The sequence below is a fragment of the Lissotriton vulgaris genome, chromosome 1_1, assembly GCF_964263255.1.
Source record: "Lissotriton vulgaris chromosome 1_1, aLisVul1.2, whole genome shotgun sequence".
In the NCBI taxonomy this organism is placed as follows: domain Eukaryota; kingdom Metazoa; phylum Chordata; class Amphibia; order Caudata; family Salamandridae; genus Lissotriton; species Lissotriton vulgaris.
In genome coordinates, this window is record NC_141685.1 from 463,851,123 (window position 1) to 463,866,289 (window position 15,167).

At 47.3% G+C, this 15,167-nt stretch overlaps 1 protein-coding gene across 5 annotated transcripts in view; it reads left to right on the forward strand.

Annotated features, from left to right (window-relative positions):
* The first annotated feature begins 961 nt into the window (after positions 1-961).
* SGIP1 (SH3GL interacting endocytic adaptor 1) overlaps positions 962-15,167 on the forward strand; it is a 1,273,000-nt gene continuing 1,258,794 nt past the window's right edge. For 4 of the 5 annotated variants that reach the window (XM_086953766.1, XM_086953786.1, XM_086953772.1 and 1 more), the window contains exon 1: positions 962-1,238. In XM_086953766.1, the coding sequence (XP_086809892.1) occupies positions 1,229-1,238 (10 nt within the window). In that variant the 5' untranslated portion in view covers positions 962-1,228. The remainder of the gene's footprint in view (positions 1,239-15,167) is intronic. The other variant, XM_086953779.1, reaches the window with a different exon arrangement.

The following is a 15,167-nucleotide window of genomic DNA, read 5'->3' on the forward strand; positions in this document are numbered from 1 at the left end:
GAAATGAGAAGGATTGTGCAAGTGATAAAGTAAAGAACAGCAAAAGGTAAGAACATGAGAGATATCAAAATAAAAGATATATAAGAGGAGTGAAATTTAAAGGTAGTAAAAATTGCTGTGCAACTGGAAGGAGGTGGAATTGAGAAATAAACAAATCAAAAATGCACATAAAAATGTATTCAAACTGTAGATTTCCATCTGAAGGACTTTCGCAAAACGAGAGCCTACCTGCAAAAAAGATAAAGAGATTCGAAGGATGGTCCCGTCCGCCAGCTTTCCATAGATATTCAATACTGCTCGATATCTATTGCGATATAAAAAAAATGATCTGATCAGCCACGCTTTCATCTCTCGGTGAGTGATTAATCTTGGTCACTTGGTTTCAACAATGCGATTACACTGCGCGGAAATACGTCACGATGGTGTTTCGTTCGGGATGAGATAATCCTATGAAAACTGGGGGCTGGGGTCCCCATACACGATGCCTCTAGGGTATTGTCAGGCAGAGACACAGGTTGATCCCAACTGTTCACGTGACCAGACAGCATGCTATAGAGATTGGTTACTCCGTTAGAAACAAGGTAACGGGTGTCAAAGAGGTCCTCATTTATGAAGACAAAAAGACGGCCATCTTCAATGTATGTATATTGTCGTTACCATGAAGGGAAGGGGGAAATAATACAAACAATCTTTTACAATGTAGTACTAGAACGACTGATTATTATTTTGCAGCTTCGAACTATGCGAAGAGCTGCACTAAGGTTTTTTGAGTTATTGTGGCAAAACGAAAATCATACTGGGTAGCAAAACTAAATGTACTAGATTCCGAGAGAGTCGACTAAAAATATTTTAAAAGTTCTGGTTTGGCGCATTTACAGAGACTGTGTGGACAGTAGTTTCTACAATTACAACACATCATCGTCGTGCACCTGCTGCTCTAGCGGGGGTGAGTCCTTCCTCCGTGTCTATGCCGGCCGTGCGCGCCGGCAGCTTCGGGCGTGTGAGCTAGGCGAGGGCTGCCTGCTCCCTCTCCCCCGCCTCCTCTCAGCATCCTTCCGCCTGCTCCTGGAGGTGATGCGAGCGAGCGGCGGAGCAGCGGCATCCGATCATGGCCTCTCCTCCGCCTTAGCACGAGCGGCTTCCTCCACCGGCAAAGAGGGCGTGGAGGCCGTGATTTTGCGCTGGTTTTTAAGGTTTCGTGGATACTGAGGAATGCGATTCTGCCATCATGATGGAAGGTAGGTGCTGGTCTCTCCTCTGCTGGTGCCGCTCTCCATGCGTGTCCTCTATAGGGTTTCGCAGCAGGGGCCGGCTGGGCCACAGGGCTCTGCATAGACGACCAGGCGCCTCTATAAGCCACGCAGGGCTGGGAACGAGTCCACCTCAGCTTGGCATGTTGCGGGCTCTCCTTCAGTCCTGCCTGTCGCAGACGCCGACCTGTCTGCCATTCTCCTACTAGTCCAGTCCTCGGAATGGGAAGGGTGCCTCGCCAGGGACTGTCTTCTCATGGTGTACGCTGCCTGTAGGTCTGTGTGCAGCCTGCTTGGTTGAGACGGCAGGTGTATCCACTGAAGCTTAGCTACCCCCTCCTGCCCTCCTCTCTTTAACATGAAGGTTGTATGTGCGTCCTCGTCTTTCCAGGGAATTAGTGGTAACGCCTGCAGCCTGAGAGTTTATGCTGGACGCTGAGCAGCTTGTCATGGAGCTTGTGATATTAAGCCGATGCCTTTGCAGAGTTGTTACTATGTCCGACATGCTTCGTGTTGTCTCACCACCTTGCGAGTAACCGTTATTTCCACTTAGCCCACAATGCATGTATATAACGAATTATAGGTTCCTTCAAGTATTTTAAATCTTAAGTATGCTCTTGTCTGTTTCTCTCCACCTATATACCCCTTTCAGTGTCGTCTCGTAATAAGTCGCGCATTAGCAAAATACGTGTTATTTAATTCAATGTGGCTGCACTTATTCCGAGTTGCATACTCAGCTTGGCCCCCTGCTTGCTGAACAACCGAAATGAAGTATGGCAGGACTATAGGTGTTTATCTCCTAAGGCCACTGCATACTCGAAGAATGTGCTTCTTGCATTTAATGAATATAAATTATTTGGATACAAATAAGCCTGTCGAGCTTTCCCGAATACCTCAAATTGAAGAGAAATTATGACCGTCTAAAAGTAGTCTACAGTTTTGTAACCAAACTCCATAGCACTTTCAATCAAACAATTATCTATATATCGGTAAGTACAATCTCTTCATTTGTATACTGTTTTGATAATATCCTTTAAAATGTACGTATTGGCCAAATCCACTTACGTGGTTGGTGATAAAATAAACTTGCACACATGACATTACTTACCTAAAACATCTTTTAAAATGCCTTCATAATGTCAAATTTACGGTGTGCACCGTGATCTCTGTGAGAAGAGTATAAAAATGACCCCTTTTTAGATTGGTCTTTACCGGAATGGTTTACTGACCATCTGTAAGCTCAGTGATGTCTATGAATCATATGCTAATGCAGTTTGTAAAGTCAGCAGCAATGTTATCCAACATGCAAATGAAGATCCCTGTAATTCCTTCAACTAGCAGCACATCTACTCATAGCAATTAACTGTAGTTGTAAGGCTGCAGTCCCATTGCCATGGGTCGATGTCCCTGTAACAAATACACATAGAGACAAAGCTGTATTTATACTGTCAACAAATACATGGAGGTTGCAGCTGCCAACTTGACTGTTTTTACAAGTGTCAGGGTGACCTTTCTGATTGTGAAGTCAGAAGCCTCCTAGGAGGTTGCGCCATTGTCATCCTGCCTCACACAATCCCACTGAGGTTCAGTCTTGTGAGAGCCTTTTGTTGATATCCCAGGGATGTGAGTTGTCAGCTACCCACTTTTCATACACCTACACAATCATATTGACTGTAGAAGGATGAGGCATCCACCTCCACAAACGTGTTGACTGTAGAAGGATGAGGCGGCTAAAAGATGATTCAGCTGCTTGGTGTGCTAGCGGCTGAAACAAGAAGGCAAATCGGAGGGAAAACATCAGTCTGTCTATTTATGGGTCTTATTTGTCCTTAGCAGGTCCTCAAATGCTTTTTGCACACAGAGGTAGCCTTTTCTTTTTAGGTCGAGCCTAGCGGCAGAGCGCATGCACTGCTCGTTCTGCGAGGCATGCAGTAGTAGAGTATGATGTGTAAGCCTCGCCCACTCTCCGCTCATACTTCTCATTGGCTGGTGTCATTGTCCTTGTTAAATGCTGGCTTCCGATTCATTATGAGGCTTGTTAGTCCCTCCTTGTTACCGCCTTGTCTCCATTTGTTACCACCCATAAAGACTGGATCTTTTACTTGGCTCGTTACAGTCTGCTTTATCTAGGTGGTCGGCTCTATTTTGTTTATGGACACTTATGGGGACAATGGCGGATGCTATGTATTTGTATCCTGAGCGCTGCACCCGCTTTAGGGACACAGCTCTGTTTATTTATTTATTAATTTATATTTAACTTTAATGTTGAGCGCGACGCCCACTTATAGGACACCATGCTCTGTTTGTTTACTTATTTTTTAATTTTCATAATGAGCGCGGTGCCCGCTTCAGGGACATCGCGCTCCGTTTGTTTTAGTTTTTTTACTGTAAAACTGAGCACAGCGCCCGCTTCAAGGACACCGTGCTCAGTGTTAAAGTAAAAAAAAAGAAGAAACCAAGGGCAGTGTCCTTGAAGTGGCGCGGCGCTCAGTTTTAAACCTAACAAGCATTTGCAATGCATTAGGTCTAGAATTTACGCGAGTTTAAGCTATTGGCATTGTAAATGACAATGCCTTTTATTTATGTTTTAAAAAACAAAAATGATAGGCATTGTCATTTACAATGTCCAGCTTAAACTCGTGTAAATTCTAGACCGAATGCATTGCAAATGCTTAAGTTTAAAACTGAGCACCGCGCCACTTCAAGGACACTGCCCTTGAGACCTAGTACATTGCAAATGCTTGTTTTCTTTAAGTGTATTTCCAAATTTGCGGTTTTGTTTCCTCGCCATTAACTGCAATTCGAAGGGGAAAATATGGATTTTTTTTTTGTAAGGTTAAGAAAGAACCTTTAAATGGATAATGTTTGGGGTGGTTAGCATTTCAACCAGTCAGCTTAAATGTTTACGCAATGTTTGGTTCATGAATCGGCTCACAAACCAAATTGTTGGTACAGCTGTAACATTTTTCAGGTTAATATTGTAAATCTACGTCTTTGATATATAATTCTTATAATTCACAAATGAATTTAAAGGTTGACCAAGCCTTTCCTGCAGGTCAAATAGTTATTGCTGCACACTTGAGCCTGTCAAGTTTTTATGAGAAGTACTTTTTTTAGGTCTCGTGCCTAGCGTTGCAGTGCGCAGCATTGCTCGCGCAACGCGAGACTTCTTGAAAGGGCTTCAGAAAGCTACCCGAAGCGTGTGGGTTTGCTTTCCCCGTCTGTAATTGGCTTTTGCGGCGTTTAAAAAAAAAAAAAAAATGCACACGAATGGGCAAAGGCGGGTGCATGTCCCGCCTTTGCGCCGCCCATTCCCACCAGTGGCCAGCACACACAGCAGCGCGCGTGCTGGCCACCGGTTGGAATGGGCGTGCCTTTGCCCCCGCTCCTATGTGGTGAGCGCGCACCACTGGATTTGCACGCCTCTGCGCTGCAGTATGTAAACATTTGATGTAAGGTTTATTAGTTAGGGTTAGGGGGCATTAGTTATGGTTTTCAGGGCTTCAGAGCGGCACGTGTAAACAGATTTCTAAACAAGAGGCGTGCAGCTGCACGAGCTTGGGTTCTGTAGCAGCATGGAGCCAGCGGTGCGGGAGAATACTGCCTCTCACTGCTGCCAATCCTCTTCTGAAGAGGGATGTGCTTGTGTTACCATAGGGCGCGCTTTGCGGCTATTGTTAGGCATGGCATCTTCTCATCGCTATACAATCTCTGAACCCTATCAACACAAGCACAGCGCTATATCACACAAAGCCGCAGCTTCTTTGCATAGGCTGGCCGCGGTACTCCTCACTGCTCCACTCCAGTGTCGCCCAGACGTGGGATTGGTTTTGATGTAGTGCCACATCTCATTGAGTGGGAGAACCGACAACCCTGCCCCATCACCTTGCCCATCCGACGGCACTACGTCCCCGCTCCCCCTCACCTGCATCCCACCGTGCATCTGCCACGGGCACCATGGTGCCCCCAGACACTGCAAATCACCGGCTGGGGCAACAAACACTGCCCAGCACCAATTGAACAGCGGCGCCACACCATCTACTGGGAAACGCCACAGCTGCCAGCCGAAAGCGTTTCATCTGCACCCCTCCTCCCCCAACGTGCCACCACCCCTGCCGGCACGCGGAGGCCCTGACCAGTTGCGCACCTAACTGGACTGACCCCAGCCACCATCCCTGCCAGCCACCTCCCCTCCCGCGGCAGAGCCCCAATGCACCTGCGAATGATGCCGTCATAAGAGTGCAGCCTGAACGCATCACGACAAGGCCGCATTCCACGTCACAGATACTTAATGCGAGTTCTGATAAGCAGCAATCTGTCTGGCTTACCCTGGTTACAACATAGCAATGCAGCAAGGTCAGCTTGCAGTGTAATAATGTTGTTAACAGACTACATCATAATAATAGGAGTCACTTGTCCCCGTGTGACGTAGTATTGCAGCTAATAACTGCACTCTAAATGCTCCACAACAAATCACTTCTGGCGCAGCCTAAGGCATCATCACAACAAGCATTAGAAATGCAATAGGTCTCGCAGCATTAGAGTTAGTGCTTTTAGAATTGTTAATGGTTTTTTTTGTAAATCTTTAGCATGAGGTTGAGGGTGAGTGAGGGTGAGTGAGGGTGAGGGGTTGAGGGTGAGTGAGGGTGAGGGTGAGGCTGAGGGGTTGAGGGTGAGTGAGGGTGAGTGAGGGGTTGAGGGTGAGGGGTTGAGGGTGAGTGAGGGTGAGGGGTTGAGGGTGGGTGAGGGGTTGAGGGTGAGTGAGGGGTTGAGGGTGAGTGAGGGGTTGAGGGTGAGTGAGGGTGAGTGAGGGTGAGTGAGGGTGAGGGTGAGTGAGGGTGAGTGAGGGTGAGTGAGGGTGAGTGAGGGTGAGTGAGGGTGAGTGAGGGTGAGTGAGGGTGAGTGAGGGTGAGTGAGGGTGAGTGAGGGTGAGTGAGTGAGGGTGAGTGAGTGAGGGTGAGTGAGTGAGGGTGAGTGAGTGAGGGTGAGTGAGTGAGGGTGAGTGAGTGAGGGTGAGTGAGTGAGGGTGAGTGAGTGAGGGTGAGTGAGTGAGTGAGGGTGAGTGAGTGAGGGTGAGTGAGTGAGGGTGAGTGAGTGAGTGAGGGTGAGTGAGTGAGGGTGAGTGAGTGAGGGTGAGTGAGTGAGGGTGAGTGAGGGTGAGTGAGGGTGAGTGAGGGTGAGTGAGGGTGAGTGAGGGTGAGGGGTTGAGGGTGAGTGAGGGTGAGGGTGAGTGAGGGTGAGGGATTGAGGGTGAGTGAGGGTGAGGGATTGAGGGTGAGTGAGGGTGAGGGATTGAGGGTGAGTGAGGGTGAGGGATTGAGGGTGAGTGAGGGTGAGGGATTGAGGGTGAGTGAGGGTGAGGGATTGAGGGTGAGTGAGGGTGAGGGGTTGAGGGTGAGTGAGGGTGAGTGAGGGTGAGTGAGGGTGAGGTGTTGAGGGTGAGTGAGGGTGGGTGAGGGTGAGGGGTTGAGGGTGAGTGAGGGTGGGTGAGGGTGAGGGGTTGAGGGTGAGTGAGTGAGGGGTTGAGGGTGAGTGAGGGTGAGTGAGGGTGAGGGGTTGAGGGTGAGTGAGGGTGAGTGAGGGTGAGTGAGGGTGAGTGAGGGTGAGTGAGGGTGAGTGAGGGTGAGGTGTTGAGGGTGAGTGAGTGAGGGTGAGTGAGGGTGAGGGGTTGAGGGTGAGTGAGTGAGGGTGAGTGAGGGTGAGGGGTTGAGGGTGAGGGGTTGAGGGTGAGTGAGTGAGGGTGAGTGAGTGAGGGTGAGTGAGTGAGGGTGAGTGAGTGAGGGGTTGAGGGTGAGGGGTTGAGGGTGAGGGGTTGAGGGTGAGGGGTTGAGGGTGAGGGGTTGAGGGTGAGTGAGGGTGAGTGAGGGTGAGTGAGGGTGAGTGAGGTTTAGGGTGGTTGAGTGAGGGTGAGGGAGGTTTAGGGTGGTTGAGTGAGGGTGAGGGAGGTTTAGGGTGGTTGAGTGAGGGTGAGTGAGGGGTTGAGGGTGAGGGGTTGAGGGTGAGTGAGTGAGGGTGAGGGGTTGAGGGTGTTTTTCCAATTGTTTTTATTTTGTATATTAACTTACAATGCCGGTTGCGTATTTTGGTTGCACTCCTTGAAGTTTGTTATAAAGTATTTAAGTGGCATAGTAACATTACAGCTGCCGTGATTTGAGTGCTTAAGTTCAGTGGTGGTTTATATTTGTCTCCTTAACAAATAACAAGAACATACATGGCGTAACCAAAAGGCTTGTGGTTTAAAACAAGCAATGTGCTGTCCTTGGCACAGGCGCAAACGTTCACCACTTGCATGCATGCTGGGCATGCATTAGTGAGGTTAACCAATTGATATGTCCATTCCCCGTCACAGGGTTGTAGGAGGCAGAGGCACATGGGCGGGCGGCGGGAGAGGGACGGAAAGAAATTACAGGAAGGGGCAAAAAGGGAGAGGCAGGCAGAGACCGCGCGGGAGGCGAGGGCCTGCCGGCGGGGAGACAGGCGTGCACTCCCTGAGAGACCGAAACAGCTCTCAGAGAGAGACAAAACTACAACCGCTTCCCTGCGGGTGAGACTGGTGTAGGTTGATGAGGGAGGGACCGAGACTCCCGGGGGAGAACGAGAGCGTCCGCCATGGGCCGATGGAGAGTGGACCCTGAAAGAGTGCGAGAGACACAACTGACTCCCTGTGGGCTAAGGGAGAGACAGAAAAGAGACGACTCTCGAGGAAGCGTCGGAGCAAACCCCACTCCTGATAGGAATTCAGTTTGTTAAGATTAAAACCAAACTGACCTCTGCCGATAGAGTGGACTTAATGTGAGGGTTTAAGCGAGAATGGCCTCTGTCAAGAGATAGGACTTCCGTCTGTGAGGGTTAAAGAGAAACTGGCCTCTGTCAAGAGATAGGACTTCAGTCTGTGAGGGTTAAAGAGAGACTGGCCTCTGTCAAGAGATAGGCCTTAAGTCTGTGAGGGTTGAAACCAGACTGGCCACTGTCAAGAGATAGACAGGCCTTCAGTTATCCCACATTACTGGCTTTGAACCCTCATTTCATCTTGTCTGACCGTTCTCACACAACCACACTGCACGTTGTGCAAGACATCAACATTGCATTTAGGACGTGGCTTCTTGGGTAGCTGCCGACTTTACAATACGTTTCACTTCCTGACAGAACAAGAAAGGGTGGAGGGGGCAGGGGAGGAGGGGTCCGGGGAGGAGGGAAGGGCCAGAGGGACTTGATGGGAGTGGTGGGGAGGAGGGGGAGGGTATAGAGAGAGAGAGGAGGAGAGACAGGACAGGGGGAAGCAGCAGAGACACGGCGGGTAAAATAAACAAATAACACGGCGGGCAGGGGAGGGGGCGGAGAGGGGAGAGGAGAAATGCGACACGGAGGGAAGGGGCGGAGCGGGGAGGGGGCAGTTGATGAGGGAGGGACCGAGACTCCCGGGGGAGAACGAGAGCGTCCGCCATGGGCCGATGGAGAGTGGACCCTGAAAGAGTGCGAGAGACACAACTGACTCCCTGTGGGCTAAGGGAGAGACAGAAAAGAGACGACTCTCGAGGAAGCGTCGGAGCAAACCCCACTCCTGATAGGAATTCAGTTTGTTAAGATTAAAACCAAACTGACCTCTGCCGATAGAGAGGACTTAATGTGAGGGTTTAAGCGAGAATGGCCTCTGTCAAGAGATAGGACTTCCGTCTGTGAGGGTTAAAGAGAAACTGGCCTCTGTCAAGAGATAGGACTTCAGTCTGTGAGGGTTAAAGAGAGACTGGCCTCTGTCAAGAGATAGGACTTAAGTCTGTGAGGGTTGAAACCAGACTGGCCACTGTCAAGAGATAGACAGGCCTTCAGTTATCCCACATTACTGGCTTTGAACCCTCATTTCATCTTGTCTGACCGTTCTCACACAACCACACTGCACGTTGTGCAAGACATCAACATTGCATTTAGGACGTGGCTTCTTGGGCAGCTGCCGACTTTACAATACGTTTCACTTCCTGACAGAACAAGAAAGGGTGGAGGGGGCAGGGGAGGAGGGGTCCGGGGAGGAGGGAAGGGCCAGAGGGACTTGATGGGAGTGGTGGGGAGGAGGGGGAGGGTATAGAGAGAGAGAGGAGGAGAGACAGGACAGGGGGAAGCAGCAGAGACACGGCGGGTAAAATAAACAAATAACACGGCGGGCAGGGGAGGGGGCGGAGAGGGGAGAGGAGAAATGCGACACGGAGGGAAGGGGCGGAGCGGGGAGGGGGCGGAGAGGGGAGAGGTGCGACACGGCGTTAGACGGAAGGAAGAGAGGGGAGGGGGAGGAGAAAGAGAAATGCGACACGGCGGGAGGGGGCGGAGCGGGGGAGAGGGTGTGTGTGTGTTGTTAGGAGACGGACGTGCACGCGCACGCGCTTTTAAGGTCAATGCGCATGCGCATAAGCTTAATGCGCATGCGCATTGACCTTAAAAGTCACGGGCACTGCAAGGAATCGCCACGATTCCTTGCAAGTTAGATAAAGAGTCGATGAGCCCCTATAGTCTCGCTTGCTCGATGCGCATGCGCATCGACAGGCGAGACCTAACAAAAGCAGTTGTCTGCAAAACTGCAGCGATGTGGCTGGTGTAGCATTGTTTTTAAGGGAAAGCTCAGTCTGTGCTGTAATAATGGCCTGAACCAATAACATTACAATAATGAACTCCATCATCTGAGTGTGGCAGCTAATTGTATCACAACAATGCTGCAACAGCAATGACGTAAATGCTACTCGGCACTGAGTGTTTTGTCCAGAGTTTCAAAGACAGGAAACTCATGTTGTTAAAACAATGTAACCCAGCGTGTCTCCCTTCACCCGACTCTCTTCCCCCGACTCCCACTCAAACCTCTGTTGTGAGACAGAAAAACCCAGTAATATGCTCTATGTCCAAGTGATTCCTTTCTCACATCGTAAATCAGAACCGTATGTCCAGTGAATTTATTTTTAAACTTCATCTGGGAAAAAACATTACCTCAGCTGTGAGTGATTGTAGAGGATGAAATACCTCTTTTGCAACACAAGGTTTTAGATTGTCCAGGGGAAAGGAAAGGGAGTAAGGGCGGGGTAGGAAATCCTCTGTATTGTGATTTTATCAGCCAGGGAGGGTGATAGTGGTGTGCTAGGTATGCCTAACCCAGCACTCCATGTGCCCAAATCCCTGCATCTAAGCACCTTTAGAAACCGCTGGCTCCTTAGTTTCAGTCTAGCTGGTAAGTCAAATGCATCATCTGCACAACGTTTGTTCTGTAATTGAGTCACGGGGTGCATTATTGCTGGAACCTATTTGTCCTCTCATCCTTCTGAGGTTAATATTGACATTACCTTGGATGATAGGAACATTTACTTTGTACAGTGCTGCAGCTTGAACTTTGTCATCCTTTCCAAATTTACATAACAAATGATGGCTTGTCCTTGTTTTTGCTGCCCCTGTTTCCTTTCCTGGAATGCATCTCCCTTAAGTGATGGAAAGGGATGTAAGGCTGATTTTAGAAAGTCCCGCTATTGTTAGTTCAACTTGAAGGCTGAGTTAATTGGTGGTGATGGGTAAAGGGGTACTTGCTGTCTGTCTGAAAGCAGCGCTTTGCCTGAGGTTTAAACTGTGCGAGAGCTGTGAATGCTACATACGTCGCTTCTCAAGAGTAGCATAGGAAGGTACTATATATTTTTTTATCTCTACTTGAAATTTCATGTCCGGCATTTCCAAAGACTTTACGCACACAGAATTAATGTAGAACTATTAAGTTGGCTTGTATTTGGAAGCACGCCTTTACTCATTGGGGCATTTACCGATTTACCCAATTTACCAATTATTACCCGATTTTAGGACGTGCATTTTATCGAGTTTGGAAGGATGAAAGGCTAGTTTGGAATTCGAACCTGTGGCCATAAGGTCAGCATACATTCCTCAGTAGTCTGTAGACAAAACAGTAGATCTCACGACAGACTAAAAACCCTAAAGGGTCAGTAGGGCTGCTACAGAGTCAGTATTATGTGACAGACTCCATAACAGGCCTTCTTGCCTCTCAGGTTTGCTTAATTCCGTTATAGTTTAATGATAGTAGTCCAGGGCATCCTGCATGGCTACTTCCATTGCTGTTCGCTCCTCATGCAGAAAGTCTGTCTGCTCGTCCGTTCTATTCTCTTTTCTCCTGCAGACCTTTTAATGGTCACCAAGGTACTTATAATTTCCGACTGCCATCTCCCCCATCCCTATGACGAGTGGTGGCAGCTTTTGCAGAGAGGCCAAGGTTTGAATTGGCCTTCAGAGTGCTGAAGTTTATCTCTTTGCGTGTTGTGTGCTCTGTGGATGAGTGTATTTACAACAAGGGGTGGTGAGGGACAGAGTCTCTGAATTAAACAGAATACTCTCACCCAGTCAAGAGATCAGGGCTAGATCCAACACCGTTTTTTAGCTCACTGCACCATCCCAGTTTCAGAACCTGGCTGTATGCAAATTAGTCTGTTCCTGTCCCAGTGCATGATGGGAACAGGGCAAACCAAACTACAAAAGCAAGTGGATGAGTGTGGCCCGGGGCAGTGTGAGTAGTTGGCAATTCTTTCACCAATACCAACAAGCATTTGCAATGCAATAGGTCTCGCATTATTAAAGTTTGAGCTATTGGCATTGCTAAATAATGCAACACCAATAGCTCAAACTTTAATAATACGAGGCCTATTGCATTGAAAATGCTTATTTTGTACAGCGATATAAATGTAGGACCCTTGACCAATCTCCTGTGAACATTCCAAAATTAAATTTAGGTGGATGTACTTTTTTTTTTTCCCCGAACATTTTTCTTCATGTCCCTAAAACAGAAAAAAGTTACTAGCGATCAAAAAAACACTTTATTATTTGAGTAACAAATGCAACCATAAGGAGCGTCTCTATCACAGGTTCTGTGTTATGTGTAGAAATAGTCATTCCCAGAGGTTTAAATAGTGCCATTTTGAACCCAGGTACTATGGATTGAGGATAAAGTGATTTTTTTTAAACACATTGGAATTGAGCACACTTTTTATTTCCTGCTTTTGGAGTAGGCTGACACATGGGCGTCCGCAGACATATTTCCAGGGGGGCAGGGGGGGCAAAATTTTAACGTCATCACCATCCTCCGACATGATGTGTGCTAGGTGGGGCACAAGAAACTCTGGGGCGCAGAACTAGAATAGACTCAATTAAATGCCATGAATCCAGGACATGTGACTACCCTGCCACAGTCCAACAAACACCACCTGTAGGGAAAACGCTAAACTTTCTGACAAGGTGCTTTGTCTCTGTCTGCTAGGTGTGCAGACTTCCGGGTCCTCGATCCAACACCAATCAAGGCTGTCTTCAGCACAATTCGATTTTTATCAGAATACTTTAAAACTGCCTATGATTAAAGCACCAGATTAAATATACTGTATGCACAGTGTATGTTAACGATTATTTGTAGCACACATATTCACCAATATTGGCTTCTTGGTGCTAGAAGTCATGATAACTTTAATCCAAAGTTAAAGCACAAAGTTAGTAATAAATAATGCAGCAATCAAACACGCTAGTGATTCGCCAATGGGTGCTTCCTTTACTAGAATTCCTGGGGCATTGCTAAACTTTACACACCTTCAATTCATTTATACAAATTACAACGTGCGCACGTTTAGGGAAACAATAATGGCCAGCTCCCTTATGCGGAAGCCCGGCACCGTAAATGTGTGGCACATGCGGTGTCCGCAGCGGCAGCACATCACAGGTCCAGGGATGCTGAGTCTTACACAGTGGTCGAAGTGGGGGAAAAAAAGTAGGGAAACAGTGGGCGGAGAATCAGAGGGCGGGAATAACACAAGGATTGGATCTGTGGGTGGAGCCAGAGGTGTGGCCAGAATGCGCAGACATAACAATTTTTAGTATTTGTTTGGCATTTCACTGCCCAGTTTAATCAACCAATGGATACACATGAATATTTAAGGTTATAATGAGTTATTGACATTAAAATATATTCGCTAAGTGGGATATGCTTCTAATCACAGAATGTACCAAATATGATAAAATGTGTAAAACACAAGCTATTTGTCTCCGAGCCATGGAGTTTCTGTCATCAGCACCTCTCCCTTTTCCCACAACAGCAGTTCAAACATGAATGGCAAAATATCCTAGTTTGCAAATAATTTCTCTAAAATTATGGCTCTGCCATATCTGCCTCATAATGCAAGATCTGCTGCATGATCTGACCATTTAAACTAATGAATTGTTTGTAGCTCAAACATATCAAAAGTTAATATAAAATGTGACTTGTGTTGCTGCGGAGTGGATGGCCTATTGTAAAGGTTGACTGGTCACCTTTCTCACTGCTGCGTTTGCATGTTACACTGGTACTAATAAAGCAAAATCTTTCCAGAGACAGTTAGCATGTGTACACACGTCAAAATAATAAAATATCTCAAAATATACTGCATTACACTGCAACTTTTTTTTTTTAATGCATAATTTAGTCAACACTACGGCATAATGTTGTCATCCTTTGCTGCATAATTAATTCCAGTGGCCCCACAGCAGGCAGCACATGTTAAAAGTGCTTGTGAATGAATCAGGGAGACTGTGAAGTTTGCGAACTTTGTTTGGTGTGCATTAATGTTTGTTAGTGCCCCCCAAAGACAACCTCTGCCATGGATTCCCTCACTACCACCCTTTAACTGTGCCCCCCAAGTCTCCATATCCACTCTCTCTCAGATGCATTTAATTTGATTTACAGCGCCACTCATACCATTGTAGGGTGTCAGAGCACTTTACATCACACACATTACACAGAAACAATCAATATGTGTGTAAATCACTGTATAGAAAATGTTACATAAGACTAAGGACTACAAGGTGTAGGAGTCACATGACAACCATACTAGTAGCCGGTATAGTTTTATAGTGATTGGCCTGGAGAAACACAATACCCGGAATTTAAAACGTAATACCAGGGTTGGGGGTTCTCCTTAATAATCGGAATTGATTGCTGTCCAAAAGAACACTTTTTTGGGACATTAGGATAATCAAAGACTGGGGGGGTGCGGGGGGGAGGGGGGACATAACGCTCTAATTTATACCTTGCAGTTTGTATGCAGCTCTTAGGTGACAGTTAATAGCTCACTGTTCTAAGTTAGAATTTTACCTTATAAACTGCAAGTAACAAAAGGATCTCTCTAACAAAAGCAGTAGCCCACTGACCTATTTACATTATGTGCACTTTGTGATCTGCATGGCGCATGTTCTTTGCAGCCGGTACATTAACCCTCTGAGCTACCTTTACATGAGTCAAAACTTCCACCAGACAAAATTCTGATCTCTCTCTAGGAAGAACATTAATCACCAGAGTCGTCATGAAATTTTTATTGTTGCCGAAAAAGTGCTGGAGACAAGGAAGGAGGCACCAAGCGTTTTTAAAACCATAATATACTTGCAAACATGATGCCTCCACCTAAAGTCAGCACCCGGTGCGGTCACACTGGTTGCACTGCCCTGGAGCTGGCCCTTCTCAAGGGTCCTGTGACCTCAGTGACTGTTGCTCTAGGGTGTGCTGCTTCATAGGCATGCCCGCAAGACTGGAGGTGAACTTCAGTATGGATAGTGGTGGACAAGCCTTGAAGGTTAAAATACACTTGTCATGCTAAGGTCCACCTGCTTGTGCGAAAACACTGGGACTTCTAAGGTGTTGCGAAGTCTTCTAAGGTCTAGCATGTGATTGTGCTCTTGCAGGAGAGTGGTCTGGTGGACTGGTTATTAAGGCTGAACCAGTTCCAAATTCAGCAGCTCTGACCATAGTGCCACATCCTCTCATCCACTGAACACCGTACTGCCCCACTAAGAAAAACTCCCACTGTCTTCAACTACAACCCAATTGTTACCTGCTATAAACACCTGGATGCAGCTCAATTTAAATTACGCACTAGA